This window comes from Zosterops lateralis, assembly GCF_965231275.1.
Source record: "Zosterops lateralis genome assembly, chromosome: 1".
Taxonomy (NCBI): Eukaryota; Metazoa; Chordata; class Aves; order Passeriformes; family Zosteropidae; genus Zosterops; species Zosterops lateralis.
The window spans coordinates 146,993,763-147,011,059 of record NC_139762.1 but is presented as its reverse complement, the minus strand read 5'-3'; the positions used below and the strand labels follow the sequence as shown (position 1 = coordinate 147,011,059).

At 44.1% G+C, this 17,297-nt stretch overlaps 1 protein-coding gene across 4 annotated transcripts in view; it reads left to right on the top strand.

Moving 5' to 3' along the window:
• Positions 1–847: 847 nt before the first annotated feature.
• Positions 848–17,297, top strand: part of SAMD12 (sterile alpha motif domain containing 12) — a 169,106-nt gene continuing 152,656 nt past the window's right edge. For 3 of the 4 annotated variants that reach the window (XM_083866486.1, XM_083866487.1, XM_083866485.1), the window contains exon 1: positions 849–942. In XM_083866486.1, the coding sequence (XP_083722612.1) occupies positions 930–942 (13 nt within the window). In that variant the 5' untranslated portion in view covers positions 849–929. Of the gene's footprint in view, positions 943–17,297 lie in introns of all 4 variants that reach the window. The other variant, XM_083866488.1, reaches the window with a different exon arrangement.

Below are 17,297 nucleotides of genomic sequence, written 5' to 3'. Positions count from 1 at the left end.
TCACAAATAACTTATTAGCCACAACAGTCACTGCTAGCAAACAGAAAATACACGTTGCACTATTTTCATGCCCTGACTTTGCCCTTGTATACTCAGTCTCTTTGCTGTTATCCTCTTGATTTTAATAATGACACAACTTTGGTGAGTAGAGTGACTCATAGACTCTTTCTGGGTGGTTAATATTTACTGATAGGCTTAAAACGAAACAATGTCTACTTCCGAAGTGAAAAAAAATAATAATAAAAAAAAAATCTTCAAAACCTTTTTGGTATCTCAAAATAAAACTGCAAAGTGCACAAGCCCACAGGTGTTTTCCAGGACAGCTCTCGAGGGTGCCAGGCTGTTTGGTGGAAGACTCCTGGGAACTGCTACTGTGTCCCTGATCTCCTCGGTTTTCTGGATTTGCTGTAGCACCTGTCAGAGGGGACAAGACGGACAAACCCTGAGGGCCTCACTCGGGGCTGAGGTGCTGAGGCGGTTCCCGTGTGCGCCTTCTTTCCTTGTGGATACACTCTTCCAGCCCGCCAGGGAATGGGCTTGGGACAGGACGGGCTGTATCCTGGAGTGGTCTGAGATGACTGAAATCCTGGAGGGAGACATCCCAGAGCGGTGAAATGAAGCTGCCGGGGCAGGCTGCCCTGTCCCCACCAGCCTGGGGGGTTCCCGGCCCCGCCGCCCCTCACGGCCCGCGGCCCGCCCTCCGGCCCGGCGGGCACAGGCGGCGCTGACCCGGGCCGGGCACGGCGGTGCCAGGCCGTTCCGGGACTACATTTCCCAGGGATCCGCGGGCGGCCCCGCCCGCTGTCAGCCGGCGCCGCAGGTTGATCGCCGCGGCTGCAGATGAGCGGATCCCGCGCGGGCGGGGGGGCGGCCGGGGCAGCGCCGCCGGGGCCGGGTCGGCGGCCGGCGCACTATGCGAGGCCGGGAGGATGGCGGTGGAAGGTAAGGGCTCCGCGTCCCCTGCCCGCCGCCCCCGGGGTCCCTCCCCTGTCTCCTCCCCCGGGCACTCACCTGCGCCGTGGCGGGCCCGGCCCGTGGGAGAGCGGGGTCTGCCGGCGGGGCCGCTCTGCCCCGGCCTCGCCCGCGGCTGGCCCGGACCAGGTGCCGAGGGGCCGGGCCGCGGCTGCCGCCCCCGCCCGCGGCCAGCCAGGCGGTGGGGACTGCTGCCCGGAGGCTTCCATCGGCAACTTCCCGGCGGGCCCGGAGGTGCCGCCTCTCCCGGCAAGGGCGAGCGACCTGCGCCGCCTCCCCCCGAGCGGCCCCGCCGCCCGCCGGGCCCTCGCTCTGCCCGGAGCCCCCCAGTGCCCCGAGGCCGCGGTGCCCACGGAGCGCCAGCCGCCCCCGCTCGGCCCCTCCTTCTCTCCCAGGGATGGAGAAGCCAAAGGGCCGAAATGCTCAGCTCCAGGGAGCTGCGAGGTGTCCGTAAGGTGCCCGGCTCCTGGGGAGGTACCCCGGTAATGGAGGAGATAGACCTGGACAGGTGGATGCTTTGGGTCTTCCAGTACACACTGGACTCCCTTTAGGAGTCTAGCATTGGCTGTGTAGTCCCTTCCCATTGGGTCTTTTGGGAAGTTGGAGGAGAGAGGTGTATGAGGAAAGGCAAATCTGCCTTCCTGCATTCTGCTGCCAAAATTTCCCTCGGTTTTCTGGTGCTTTAGACTGAAGCAGTGACAGTCCTGGGATTTGTGCCTCATCTTGCTTTATTTGGTGCCCCTGGGAAAATATAGGAATCCTGGTGTAAACCAGCCATCTGACCCCTTCTCCTGTGCTTAATTTAGTGTGTGTCAGTATTTTTGTGTGCTCATCTTGTGACTGCCATGAGTTTTGTTTCTCACTTAAGCTGAAATCTACAGTTCTATCGGAGACACTTGCTTTATTGCTGAAAATCATGCTGAAGCTGTCTTTTGCTGAGTACCCAAGTGAACAGTGCAAATGATAGTCCAGCAAAAACTTAAATGGGGAGCTTAACATCCCCAAAAAAACAGGTTCCTATGCAAATTCAAATAAAAGTAAACAAGACCAATGTGTCTCAAAACGTGTCTGTCAACATCCCAAATTGTTCATCCTCAGTGTAAGCCTCTCCATGAGGCAAATATTTATTATGCACAGGCTGCTTTACCAAATGGCAGTTTTGAAGACTGCAATGATACAAAGAAGGAAGGTAGTGGACCTTAATAAAAGCATTACTTCTTCAGTGGCAAAAGCATAATGACATGAACTGGGCATGCGTGCCTGGGATTGGGTAAGTAAGTAAATGAAATGGACTGCCATGCACCAGATGGTTCATATGCCAGCAGCAACCCCTGCTTCAGTGTGCTCACTAATGTCATCTTCCTTTATTTACTTGAAGTCCTTCTTAGTCTGTTTGCTAGATCTTTTCAGGTCTGTAATAATTCCTGTCATATCTGCAGTGCCCTCCATCTGAGAATCTCTAAAAGCTTTGTAAATATTAATGAAGGAAAGCTCTGCTAAAGCTTTGGGAAGCAGTGCCTTTCCCTTCTCCTGAGATGGAATATTTTTCTTTAACTCCTTCTTCCCATTTCCTTCCCCCAGGATGCATCCTGCTGTGGTGTGTCAGAACAGGCATTCTTGTCTGTGTGTTCTGCATTCCTCCCATTTTGCTTTTTCCTCCCTCAACTTTCTTGCCTTGGCATAATTCTGTTGCCCTCACACTAACACAGCAGTATGACTATTTCAGCACAAGCAGCCATGTGGCCATGACTACTTTGAGTGTTTGTAGTGCATTCACATTTCAAACCTTTTATTATCCATCATTTTCTGCTGGAATCTTGTTTCTCTGTGTGACTGTGCTTAAAAGCTTGCTTTTCTCTTAATGCATCTTCTGCCATATTGGAGCCCTTGGGTGTGAGCTGTGCTCTGTTCCTAACCTGTGACTTTTGGCAAGGAACATGTGGCATTACAGCTTCTGTTTGGAAAGCTGAGAGGTTACTTGTTCCTCATGACCCCAATCATCACAGTGTACAGACCCTGCTTTAGTCTAAAGTAGAGTTGCCATTGAATCTTCTAAATAGATTGTTTTGTAGGAAAATGTCCTGGACTCAGGAAGAACAGACACTTGGGATTTTTTTTGCTTTCTGTTTGTTCGATTTGTTTGTTTTCTTTGGAAACATGCTTTCTTGGATTGCAGCTTGGGATCTTGAGAGCATAACCAGCTGTACAGCAGTTTTGGAAGCCTGGAAATAAGGTTTAAACTGAGGTTGTCTGGCCTTCCAGTCTCTGCAGTAGTTAGCTGGGAGCTTGGCTAGGATGGGCTTCCTGGGCTTTCTTTTATGGAGTGATGCAAGGCCTCGGAATGGTTGGGTCAACTGGCTTCTTGTGCAGAGTTGCAAGTGTTTGGCTCTGGGAATGCAACTGGTGGGGAGTGGAAAAGTCCCTGGGGCACAAGGGAGGCATGGATTCTGCAGCACAGGAGTTCCTGACCGGAGCCAACATCCGCTGCCCCACCAGCTCCACCAGGGCTATTGTTCTATGGAAACTGCCTGTTGTCAGCTTCAGCCATGAACCCACAGTCTTTGTTTTGTTTTGCCTTTCAGAAATGCTCTGTGTGGCTAAGGTGAAATTATTTTGTACCTTATACTTTTTGGAAAATCTTTGAAAAATTTGTTTATTTTATCTAACAAATTGCTGAAATCTTCCTCAAATCTAATTATTTTAAAACTGTCTTAGCATAATGTGATGGTATTGAGCTGTGGCAACAAATGTCCATCACTTTACTTAAGGGAAATATCCAAACTTTTTTACTGGGATAGCTGACAGTGGTAGACTTGCAAACATGAAGTGGGAATTTTGAGAATACTACAGTTCTTTGCAAGTTATATATAATATATACTTTAGTGTCCCCAAAGGGTTTTTGTGGACTGGGAGGTCCTTTGGGCTGTATAGTGCCAGTGCTTCCAGATTGATGAAAGGATTGGTGTGTGTGTATGAGGAAAGTGAGTTTGCACTCCTTAATATGAGCCCATTGAGATGGGAGCACTGCCAAGGTAAGTCTAATTTTAGACTCAACAGTTTTGACAATGTTCCTTTAAGTGTTTTTTCTCCTTCTAGTAAGAATGAAAGAACTAGGTCAGAGCCAGTAGAAAAAGGCTTTTGATCTCTGCAACAGTGTTCTCAATTTTTTTTTTTTTCAGATTGCTCTTGTGCAGCAGAGGTAAAGGGGAAAAGAAAGAAATTATTTCTTCTCCCCCCCACCCCCAGTGTTTATTGCACAGGAAAGTGAGAGACTGACAGCACCCAGCAGATGATGTCTGCATGCAGGTGATCCCACAGAGTTCTGTTGGATCCCCTGCAGCTCTGATCTGTGATGTTTTTGAGATTCCTTTGCAAAGAAAAGTGCTAATTATATCATGGAGTTGTTTCATGATAAGTGTTTAATGAAGTTTGGTCTAACACCTTTCTTGCTGTGTATAGGCTTTGGAAAGTGCCACATACATTTGTTGCAGGTCTCCTCCTGGAAGTGTATGTAAACTTCCAGTCTTATGGCACTTCTGGAGAGGGCTTGTGCTATTGAGACCCTGGATCTTCCTACAGGATAGTATTTTTTACTAAGAAGTGGAGCCTTACTGACATGACAAAATGACAGATGACTGGCCTTACCCTTTGGTAATCCTTAAGGAAGCTAAGACTCAGAGGAGGTTAGGTCATTCTGTGGAGTGGCATCCAGGTTAACTGCTGCAGGACTGAAGTTATATGCTGCTTGTAACCAACTTCTATCAGAGTGATCCTGTGAATTTCAGCTCTGTGATGTACCTTGGTTGAACGCCTTCAGTGCCTAGCAACTCCATGGATATTGAATGCTGCCATGTGTTTCTTCAGAGACTTGAGATGCGGTGAGCTCATAGATGTGCTATGCTAACTCTGCCAAGAATGTCAAAGCAAGTTCAGGATCATCCAGAGGACAGCTTTGAAGCAGCTTTCAGTGTAGGTACCGATCATGCTGTTCCAGGGTGTGCCCAAAAGTACAACTCTTCTGACAGGTACTCAGTTATTCAACTTCATCTTATTTCTGTACCCACTTTGAGCTCAGACTGGATGTCTCCATATATAAGTTTCCAGGGAATGTGATCCAGTAGATGGTGTTTCAGCACACTTACTTGTGCATGGAGCAGAAAAGTAACAAGCCCTGTGATTCAAAAATAGCACATGCTTCCATCATGTTTTTGGTTTCTTCAGTAATTTCTAACCACTTCTTAGCTTGAGGGATTCAGATGTATAGCTTGGAAATAGCTGCCATTTGGAAGCAGGACTGAGAGACACATCTCATTTCAACTCTCCAGTTGAAATAGTCACATTGGGTCATGGCAGAGGAGATGGGTAAGACCAATGCTGGAGGTGTGTTGGACAGTGAAGCATAAGATTTAAACATCAGCTTTTGATCTTTTGTTCTACGTGTTACTTTCTGACCACTTATTGCAAAAATGCATCAGCAATTATGGGATTCCAGATAGGAACACGGATATTCTCCTATCCACATTCATGTGGCAACCTTCTTGTTGGGCTGTAACATCTACCCCCTTCTTTCTTGATCAACTTCCCTCCCGCCCCCACATTGTGCATACAGCCTGGTGGTTGTGCCTGCTTTTCTGCTTTGAACCACTGCTTAGAGCTTTCCAATCTATGTTGCTACATTAGCAAGGGACACTGTGAGCTGGAGTTCAGAAGGTGCATTCCATTGTGGGAACTGGAGACCCCAAAATGAAGCTATAGCCACAAAGAATCGCCCTGCAATCTCGGAGTGTCTTTAGGTGTATTCAACTTGAGTGGAGGGTGGATATTGTGGAAGTTACATTATCATTTGACCTTCCCTGCTTTTACAAATGTACCCTATTAGGCAGGAATCAAGTTACCAAGTGTAGACTTGGTGTGACACTATGTTTCCTTTGGATGAAATTTGGTTGTAGGATAAGAGTGTTTCTGGAAGCTCGGAAGTACTTTCATGTCAACCAGTTTAGATACAGTTCCTTGAGTGTTTGACCTTACCCTTTAAAATACTTGGAAGACCTAGAAGTTCAAGGAGGACACTGATTAATATAAATTTACTGGTTCAGTACAACTGAATCTCATCACAAGGTTAAAACTTGTCAGGTGGTGGTAATATATGAACAAAGGGAAGGAGTGATGCTTTGGAAGTTTATGTGCTTTCTCCACCAAGAAGGGAATCCAAGTGAGCAAATGACAAGAGTTAGACTTTGGATGCATTTCCTAATGTACTACTGGAAAGTATTGACAAAACCTGTAGTGACACTGTAAGAGCTCATGTTTACTGCTTAAATAGAAGCTATAAAATAAAACTGTTCTTGAGGGGTTTTGGAGGGTTTTTTTGCTCTTCTGTTATGTCCAAGCATGGCAGGCAACGTCCAAGGAGGTTGTGTAGCTTTGTTCCTCTTGTTTGCAGCTGAGTGTATGAGGTCAGGGCAAGCTGCTTGGAGCCAGTCTGGTGCTTCCCAGTATTGCTGTTTCACAAGGGCTATGGCAGGAGAAGAGCAGTGACAGGCTCAGAGCAGGGCACTGTAGCTGGATGGTGTCAGAGTTGCAGGCTGCTGCTGGTTGTTGAGGTGATAAGCATGGAGAAGTTTCTGTCCAAAACATCTGTGCAGACTTGCTGGTGGGTGCAGATCTCGGTATCCTTGGAGCACTGTGAGTTTTTGTTTTGTGCATTGGTCTCTGAAAATAATACGGCTGGTTTGCAGAGGTAGTAGAGCTGTTAAAAAGCTGCTTTTCAGTTCACTGAGTATTGAGTCTGTGGGGCTGTTAGGGTACTGTGCCTGGTTCTGGAGCCAATTTTCTCTGTTGTCCTGGCTGAGACAACTTTACCCTCTTCTGCCCTGTTTTTTGTTTTGACTGTCTCTCCTTTGGTCCAGACTGTGTGATCTCTAATGCAATGCTTCTTTCTGTGAACAAGAGATACTCAGAGTGTAAAACAATCCTCTTGTGTGGGTTATTTCTTATGAAAGCTGTTGGCTTTGAATGGATACAGGTATTTACCCTTGCAGATTAACAACTGGACAGCTCAGCCCTCAATTATCTGCTCAAAACATCCAGAGAATGTAGAGGGAATAGTTCTGGAAGGCGCCAGAGGCAAAGGTGGAGAAAAGGCCTGAAAAATGGAATAATTTCAAAGTCTTCTGAAAGTGTCTGGTTGGTGCTGGTCAAAATAGCAAATAAGATTCCAAGAACTATGAGGAGAGCTCAGAACAAGGCAAGGGAGGTCTTTGTTTCTGGATCATTGCATATTGCTCCTGTGTTGTGAATACTCCCAGCAACTTTTGCTTGCCACACCCTAAAAGAAGGAGAGGACCGGAAAAAATACAAGAAAGAACAGCCAGCTGGTCAGAGACATGGTGTGTTCCCTGAAGGCAGGTTACAGATATTACCATTCTTTAGCTTGGAAAAGAGGTGGGCAGGTTATGAAGATTCTGATTCTTTAGCTTGGAAAAGAGATGACCATGGAGGGAATCCTTAGGCCTTGATGAATGGTGTGGAGAAGGTGGAAAAAGGAACTAGGTCACAAGGCAGAACAATGAAGCTGTAGGGTTTTTGTGCTCTAAATTAAAAAAAGGAAATAGTTTTTCATATAACACAGGAGTTCCCCAGGTGCACTTTTAACCTTGGGGGTCATTCCTAATGTGCCAAGGCTGGATCAATTCATGCACACCCTGCTTTCACACAGTTTTCTTAAGCAGTAGCATAAAGGGCTAGACTTCTAGTCTGACCCAGCTTGATGACTTTTATGACAAAGTCTAGCTCATCTGCTATGTTTCCATTCAAATTCCATTAAAAAAAAAATTGATTTGCATCGAGTAGCTGAGAGGGAAATTTGGTCAGGGCAACCCAGAAACAGAGGAGATGGGGAATTAGGCACCGAGCTATAAAAATATTAACAGGCAGGGTCATGATGCATAAGATACGGAGCTTTCTTTTTCCTAGTATATGAGAACTGATACTGCTCTGTAAGAGGAACTGTGTGCTATGTCTGGTCAATGGGATTTGGGGAAGCAGGGGCCCTGCATTAGGTTGCAGCTGTAGAAGTGCCATCCTGGAAAATACTGATTCTCCACAGCAGGTAGGGTTGGAAACACCTGTACTAACCTCTATAAATGAGGTGAACTATGGTCTGAGAGGGACATTCAGGAAAACCTGAAGCAGATTAGATCTACAGATGTCAGCCTTAGTGGCTTCTGCTTTGAGTAGGTTTTATGTTCTCTCACCTTTGTGTAGGGTGTGTAGGGTCCTCCTTCTCTCTCCAGGAGTGTCCTATTGTAAAAGGACTACAAAAAGAGTGAGGTAGTTGCTGTGAATAGCTGTGTGTTCTCTTTGCAGCATGAGCTAAACTTGGCATTAAAGAGCAGCTTCATTACTTGGAACAATTACAATTCACCCTAGTTTTTGCTCCTCCCGGATGAAGCAAGGAGGTGTGCAGGGGTCTGGACTTGGGCTGAAGTGAACTCTTCATTCAGTTACAGGATCTAATATGCTTACAGAAAGTATGTGATTGACAAAAATCAGGGTATGAGGAAGACAGTGTAGATTTTAGCTGGTCTTTAGTGCAGCCCTGTCTATCTCTATATAATGTGCTAGCTTCTGTTCTTCAGCTGAACATTCAGATTATTATTTCCCTCCATTCCCCCACTCATTTGCTCTCCTTTGGTCTGCCTGTGGCTCTTTTTTCTTTAAATTTTATTTTCTTCCCCTAGAGGGGATTTTGGTTGAATTGTTTTGCTTCTCTGCAAATAACCTAGTAAAAGCAAGAAAGAGACTTTTAATAATGCAGTTTCATAAACATAAAGAAAGAGAATTGTAATGTGCATCAATAGAAGCTTTCTCTCTTGTCCTGTGTGCTCTCAACTGACAGTTTGTTGCTACACAAATCATCTGGGGTACTAGAGCGAGTAGGATACAGTGGAATGAGCAAGGAGTAGGAGGTGAAGAATTTTACTGGGGGAAGGAAAGAAGGCGTTGATTCTTCACTGAAGTGTACGAGGGAAGGGATAGCCTGGAACAATGATAAAGGAGGTAACTTTTAGGCAGTTGAGAGAAAGACAGGACTGAAAACAGAAGTCAACTGCCAGATTTCAAACTAGTTATGCTAGTGAGAATGAATAAAGATATTTTCCTTCACATTTTGATGACTGTGCTTCATTCATGGGACAAGAAATAAAGCCCAGGAATAAAGCCCACAGCTGAATCAGCCATTTCTGTGCCACATTTACCAGACACCCGCTGTCATGAACAGGGCAAAGGCAGAGATCTGTGATGCATGTGTGGGACAGTGCACCTTTGATGCCATAATAAAGACTTAACCTGTTTGTGTCTGAGCTGTTCTGTGTGTGCTGGATAGGTACATTAGCCTTCTAAAAAAGGTTTTAATGTAATGTTGGCTGATTATAGAATTGAATAATAGTACCGTTAGGACTTGAGAAGAGGCATTCTCAGAAATACAATTTGTGGTGAAGCATGACTATCCAACTTCCTAATCAGTGACTGCAAGACAAGTTTCTTCCAAGATCAGTGGAACTAATAAAGACTCATTGCATACCCAGGTGTGTTATTACTGTTTTTTATCTCTCCATTTTCTCCGCGAAATCCTTAGGGAAACAATGGAACCTAGTTTGGAGTTTGCCTAAGTCAGTTGGTGACTGACAGTTGTAATATATGGTGAATACTTTTCCTTGTGAGAGAGAATTATTTTAGGTCTTTGCCTTTCTATCTACCAATTGATTTTCTTTGTTTGTCATAATTATCTCTTGTAGCACCCTCTGCATGCAATTTTGTGTGACTCACAATCTTGAAATCCAGAGTTCCTCACTATTCAAGAGAATCTCTCTAGGTGCTTGCACAAGCCTTCTTATTGACTTACTAGTTTGCAAAACAAACGACCAACTATTTTGTGTTTTAATCCATTGCTTAAATTGTTTTCTCGTGTGCAAGTGATGCATGTTACTTTTCTGACCTTTATTACTGTGTTCGCTAAGATCCATTTTGCTCTGAGTTAATTGCATTGCTCACTTGGTCCCCTTAAGTGTCAGTATTCTCCTGTTCATCTATACCTGTACAGGATTTGTGGTAACTTGGCCTTATTTATTCACTGAATAGGTTCATTTTTCAGTGAGCCTCTGTTGCTAGCGTGAATTCAAGAGCTGCTTGTACCAAGTGTACTTTTATTAAAACGGAATGAGAAAATGCTTCAGAAATAATTTGGCTGTCCAATCACTGCGTCTGCTTTTTATAATGAAGTCTTGTTGCTGTTACAAAGGCTGAACTTGCATTGCTGAGACACAAAGGTCTATCTAGCATGGTGATGACATGCAGTCTGTCTCCTGAAGAGCAGGTGTAAAAGGAACTGTTTACAGCGTTTGCTAAAGTCTGTGGGGTAAGAGATGGTAAGTGGATATTGCCATACGTAAAATAAATAGTTTCTAGTAGGAAAACTACTCTTTCTATAAAGAAATATTTTAGCTGAAGAAACTTAATTACATACATATCCTGGTGGGAAGAGAGTCTTAAAAGGCAAACTCAATCCATACAAGAAAAGAATTTTTTATTCTGGGGTTAGTGTTTCTGTTCTGTAAAGAACTAAGGGATGTCCTCTCTCTACAGTCAATATTTGTTCAGTTTTCAACCAAATTATGAATTTATTTTGAGTCCAGATATGAAAGTGCTAAGTTACTCATTCTGATTTCTTGATATATTTCTGTTGGTGTACAAGACTTTATACCATCTTACAGCTAGTTTGTTAGAGAGCTGTGTATGGAGTGTAGTAGCTTGTCTCAGAAAACATACTTTTTCTGTGTTCCTCTTTGGCTTTAGTTTTGAGTATTTTTTCATTGTTTCTGAAGAGAGCAAATGGCTTATAGCAGTAATTGGCTTGAAATCATGGGATGACTACTCCATTGTCTAGCTGGAGATGTTTAGGGATAGTTCTCTCAGGAATGCCATTACCTTAACTTTTCTTGCTAATAATAATTCCTAAGAGGTAAAAAAGACTAAAGCACCATAAGTCACAGTTACAAATTAAAATGGATGCTCCTTCTCTGAACACTTTATCCCCTTCTGCCTCTATCTACGTCCTAAACCTATCTCCCCTTTGCTCTGCCCTTCCTGCCCTCTTCACCTGGTTCAGTGTCCACTTCCTCGCTGCTGAGCTGTCACTTACCTCATCCTTCAAGACACTGCCGAGCTGTTGGGCATGTCCCACTGCTTTAACAAAGACTTGATTGTAAAATTCTTGTCTTGTAAGAAGCTGGGTTTTTGTTTAATTGATTAGTAGCCATTATAACAAGAGGCTAGAACAACAAGCAACTCACTGGAGTGACCTGCAGGTATAAGTCTGTCTGCCAAGCCTTGCTACCAGTGTCTGTCTGAGCTTTGTACTCAAAGCTAACATACAGCTCATCAGTAGCAGCAGTTTAAAGTGCACTCCACAGCTCAATATTGGCCTGCCTTTTGGCACAGCATATTTGGATTTGCTTAATACTGCTTTTTGATGCTGACCAGCAGAAGCAGATAGCTAGACACCAATATTACTTCAGTTAAGTAGTTTGGGATTTCAGCCTTATAGGAGGTTTGTGATAAATTCGTGTGACTTGTACTGAAGTGGAAAAGGTCCTGACTGATTAGCTGGGCTTCCTTGCTCTGTGTGAGTGCTGCTGATTTGGTGGCTGTTAGACAGAGAGGTTTGATGAACAGGGTGGGCAGAATCTTGAATTTACTTGCTCAGCAGGTTGCCAGTAGTATTTACTAAGTTGCAACATAAGCAGCAGATTGTATTCCTGTGAAACTTTGATTGCATTTTCAGCTAGTCCTAAGTGATATGTTGGGGGTACTGTGCAAATTTACATTAGGTGGAGAGAGGACTGTATGGAGAAGTAGTTCTGGTAGGCAAAAGCCAGACAGTTTCTCAAAACTAGAAGCTGATTGATAAGGCAGATGAACCATCCATAGGAATTACACAAACTCATTACTGTGGAAGAAATTTCTGCCAGGCAAAGTAGTCAAAATACTCCTAAATTTTATAGTACAATTTAAAGCCATCTTTATTTGCTGTTTTTAATCTTGTTTTATTACTATTGCAGAAGTGGTGCTAACTGCTCAGGTCAGATATCTTGGAAATAATCTAGGGATTTTCTAGGGATATGCAGAGGTACTAATGAAGTATAAGCTCCTTGAAATACAAGAAGGACTTTGCAGTGCAGATCCTTCCTGCTCATTTGGTCAGTATGAGGAGGCATCTCAATCTGAACAAGACTTCAGTGTTTTCAGTGTGAATGACTCCTCTCTGATCAACCCAGGTAAAGCAGGTTGTGAATAAAGGTGAGCAAAAAGCCTCAGGGATTTTGTCTTCTGGATTTAAATGCAGCATCTGGAAGTGTACAGAACTCTCATTGAAAATGCTGACTGTAAAATTTGATGTGGCTGGAGGTTTGATTTGCTTTTGACAAAGAAATGGGCAGAGATGGAAGGAACAAGTTCAATGAGAGCTGCTGTCCAAAGGTCTTTTTCTCTAGAAATACTTGATAAATCTTTGTGACTACTGAAATGACTGAAAAGATATTTGAACCCTTTTTGTAAGGCCCCTGCTATGTCCAACCTGAGTTTGTTAATGTTCAAGCCATATGGATGAACTTTTTTCTGTCCTTTTTCAATGATGTGGAGTTTTGTGGTGGGAGTAGCAGGTGGATTGTGTGGACTTACCTCAGAGCATTGTGCAGCTAAGTCTATGGAGTGAATACATAAAATGGAGCTTGCAAGGTTGCCAGTATTTGGCACATGAAAGTTTTGTAAGGATTGTTAGAGGTTGGGTGGGTATCTCCTGTGCCTGCTTTTTGTCTCTGAATAGCAAAAGCTAGCATATGACTATGATGCACACAGAACAGGGCACATGAGTAAGAAGATGCTATTTTTACTCGATCACTTTTTAGAATAGAACAATTGTTATTGCATGCAACTCAAGTACTTGCCAAATATGCTTTAATGTAGCCTTAATTGATCTGCTTGAAGTTTTAAGCAGCCAGCAGTATTCCCACTGAAACACGTAGTTATGAAATGTTTGACACAGTAGGCAGCGAGTGCACAGAGGTAGCAATTGATCATAGATTTATCTGCTAAGCCTTGAGCCTACAGATGGAGAGACAAAGACTTTCCATCTGTCCATGCAAAACTTTGGATATATCAAGGCTGTGTTTTGAAGAGTGCCTTCAGGCTTTTTTCCAGACAAGATTCACAGAGTACCCTCTAGGAAAAGACAAGGCTTGCCCCAGATGCCAGTAACTTAGGATGGCTCTTGGTGACTTCTGTGTACCATCAAGCATGCTCAGACAAGCTGTCTCTTGGCTGCCTGCCATCTGGGAGGCAGGCATGCATAGGAGGAAGGTAGCCAGAGGGCCAAGGGAGCAGAGCATTCTTTTTGCCCTGGGAGCTCTTCTTTGAAACTGCACATGCACCCTGGAAAGATCTGTGTGGGCATGGGACTGGCTCACATGTATGGGCCAGCTTCTGCAGGGCAACAGCTTATCTTGCTCTGTATACATGGAGAGGACTTGAGTTTGTGTTCAAACCATATGTAAAAAGTACACAGTGTACTGCATCCTAGTATTTTAGGACAGATGTGGAGTCATTTTTCCATTTTGGATGTTCCGCTTACTATTTTTCTCACAGAGCTTTACGCTCTCATAACTTGGCAGATTTCAGCAGTCTTTTTAGGTTCTGGAAAAGTGGGTATTTTCCATTAGATTAAGCTTTACCATTAGCTTAGGAGTACAAGAACACTTAAGTACCTTTGTTTTAGATAATAGTTTGCTTCATAAATGTAATCTGTGGATCTATGTTATTGTGTCAGCCAGCCCCATTCATTATGTGCTTGTTGCTGTGGAGTCAGAGTTCTACAGCATATCCACCCTCTTCCCTCAAAAGGAAACAAGTTCCCACCACAGAAAGCTTTCAATACAATTTGAACAGCAATTGTTGGGGGAGCGTGAAGAGAGATTAATCAACTGTGGTGGGGTTTTCAGCAGGCAAAGGAGAATATAAGTGATCTGAATCTGAATGAAGGATTGTATTACTGAGATGTGGATGATATATGAATATTTAGATTGTATGGAAGAATATTGGAAGAGGTTCTGTTTCAAAATCTAATGAAACTGCTGATAGTGGTATTAGGCTGATACTGTGAGCTGATTTGGACAGTGTTTGTTGTCTTGATGTACTGCTAAAATTTGGGACTGATGAGGTGGAGGCAGCTTGGTAGAATGAAGAGGTGCTGAGGCAGTAGGGATATTGTCAAAAGAACAGTGTGGGAAAAGGGTCTGAATGCAGAGGGCAAGGATGAGTTAGCATTAGCCAATACCAGGGTAAGGAGGAGTAATGGTCTGAACAATATTTTAGCCAGAAACTACTTTGTCTGGAGAAAGACTTTTTTTTTCCCAGAAGAATGCCATTAAGTCCTAAAAGAAATTTAAGATGTGTCAGCTAAGAGAGTCAGAGCGTTTGGACTGTGGTGCAGTTAGTGATTTGTGAGTATTTTCTAAGAGCTGTTCAGACTCAGTTCTATGGGATGTTATCCCTGGGTGCTGTCAGCGCACCAAGCCCCATTAGATTTCATAGTTGATCCTGGGTTTAGAGCTGACCTTATGTAGTTAAAATTATATAAGATGTAGATTTAAGAAGAGAACAAATTATTGACGAAACACTGACCTCTTCCACTGCCTTTAACAAATCTTAAAAGGAAATAATTTTGGTTTGTATTGACATTTAAAAGGAGGCAAGACATCCACCTCTGTCTGCCACAAAGGTGGACCTGTGTATTCTGTGTGGTAACAGGAAATAACAGACCCATGTAAGAAAATCTCTCTTGCTCCTATTCTCTGTGTAGCTGAGGGTTGGAGGTAGCACTTGGAGAAAATAATAGAGCTGGCTACCTAAAGATGTGTTGTGACAAAGATAAGCTTTGCCAAGTGGCTAAGATACTTATTCTCCTTAGGAGATTAATATCCCTAGAAAATAAAAAGGTTCTCTCTCCTCACTTCCCCCACTTCCTCCTCTTCCCCCCTTCAATATTAGCAACTGGGACTGGAAAAGTCCCCTAAGACAGCCTGTGTTTCTTTTAACCACTCACCTGTTTTCAATTAAAAGACAGTGGGCATCTATGTAATTGTGAGCAACCTCTTCCATTTTTTCTCCTTTGTATCCTGAAGGAGCCCAGTAAAAGGCATTGCTGAAAAAGCACTAGCATTCATTGCTCTTGAATGCATGATGGGCTAAGAGTCAAGCGGCATCTTGCCAAGTGACTTATTTAATTTTTAAGCCATCCAGGTGTTTATAGATTATAAAACCATTGAAGTTGGAAAAGAGCTTTAAAATCAAGTTCTACACTTAACCCAGTACTGACAACTCCACCACTAAACCATGTCCAAGTGCCATGTCTATGTGTTTTTTTAAATACTTTCAGGGATGGTGACTCCCCCACTTCCCTGGGCAGCCTGTTCCAATGCCTGACAACCCTTTCCATTAAGAAATTTTTCCTAATATCCAATCTAAACTTTCCCTAGCACAGCCTGAGGCCTTTTCCTCTGATCCTGCCACTTGTTACCTGGGGGAAGAGACCGACCCTCACATGGCTACAGCCTCCTTTCAGGGAGCTCTAGAGAGTGATAAGGTCTCTCCTGAGCCTCTTTATCTCCAGGCTAAACACCCCCAGCTCCCTCAGCTGCTCCGCATCAGACTTGTGCTCCAGACCATTCCCCAGCTCTGTTGTCCTTCTCTGGACACACTCCAGCCCCTCAATGTCCTTATTGTACTGAGGGGCCCAGAACTGGACTCAGGATTTGAGGTGCAGCCTTACCAGTGCTGAGTACAGGGGGACAAGCCCTGCCCTGGTCCTGCTGGCCACACTGTTTCTGATCCAGGCCAGGATGCCATTGGCCTTCTTGGCCATCTGGGCACACACTGGCTCCTGTTCAGTCCCTGTTGACCAGCGCCCCCAGGTCCTTTTCCAAGAGCACCTTTCCAGTCACTGTTCCACCACCTGTAGGATTGCATGGGGTGGTTGTGACCCAAGTGCAGGACTCAGCACTTGGTCTTGTTGAACCTCACACCACTGGCCTTGGGCCATCCCTCCAGACTGTCCAGATTCCTCTTGTAGAGCTCTCCTGCCTTCCAGAAGATCAACACTCCCAACCAATTTGGTGTCATCTGCAAATTTTCTGAGGGTACCCTTGATCCCCTCACCCAGACTGTTCATAGCTATTAAATAGAACTGACCGTGGGGAATACCACTTGTGACCAGTCACTAGGTTGATAGAAGTCCATTCACCACCCATCTGTGGGGCCAGCCACTCAGCCAGGCTTTTACCCAGTGAACAGTACACCAATCCAAGCCATGAAAAGCTATTTTTCCATGAGAAGGCTGTGGGAGACAGTATCAAAGGCTTTACCAAACTCCAGGTAGACAACATCCACAGCCTTTCCCATGTGGTTCTACATAGAAGGAGATAAGGTTAGTCATCATGCTGCCATGTTATTGAAACCTGGATCATTTGCTCTCTCTAATGCATGCTAAATTAGTGCCATAACCCAGAAAGGTCTCCTTGTTCATCCCCTGCCACCCTTTTCCCTAATCTCTATTGTTTGGGGGCACTGGGAAGGGAGGAGTTGCAATTCACAGGAAACTTGCTGCTGGCAGTGTTCTTCCAGGCAGTTTTAAGTCCTGCTGTGCTATGTAATTTCTCTTTGGTGAGCACTGAAACTGGGCTGACAGCCAAAAACTGCTTGTTTCTGAACGTTGCTGTAGTGTGTTAGGGTTTCAAAGGTGTCTCTAGGAGTCTTCCTATTCAGCTAGCCAAGATCCTTGCAGAAGACAGTTGGAGGGATTTTTATGGATCACATTTAATACCAAATGTCTTTTCACTGCTCATCAGCTCTTGCTGGAGCAAGGTGTGTTAGGAGTACTTTTGCAGGTTGGTTAAGATATGCTTACATTTTTTGTACAGGAGGGAATTGATTTGGTTACTGACAGAACTGTTTTCATTCTCATTGTGCTGTGAAAATAGTCATCCTTGGTGAATCGCATCTATCTGTGGTCTAGAGGGTAAGCAAAGAAATTGTTGGTAGTTTTTTCTTTTTGGTGGGTAAATATGATCTAGAGGAGCTAGATAATAGTAGGTGGATATAATCTAGGAGAAATTTTTTTGGTGTCTTGAAGCACACTGATGTAAATATAAACCACAGGATCAAATTTCTTTCGAAGTTCCCATAGGAAGTGTTCCTGTCCCTGGCATGCAGAT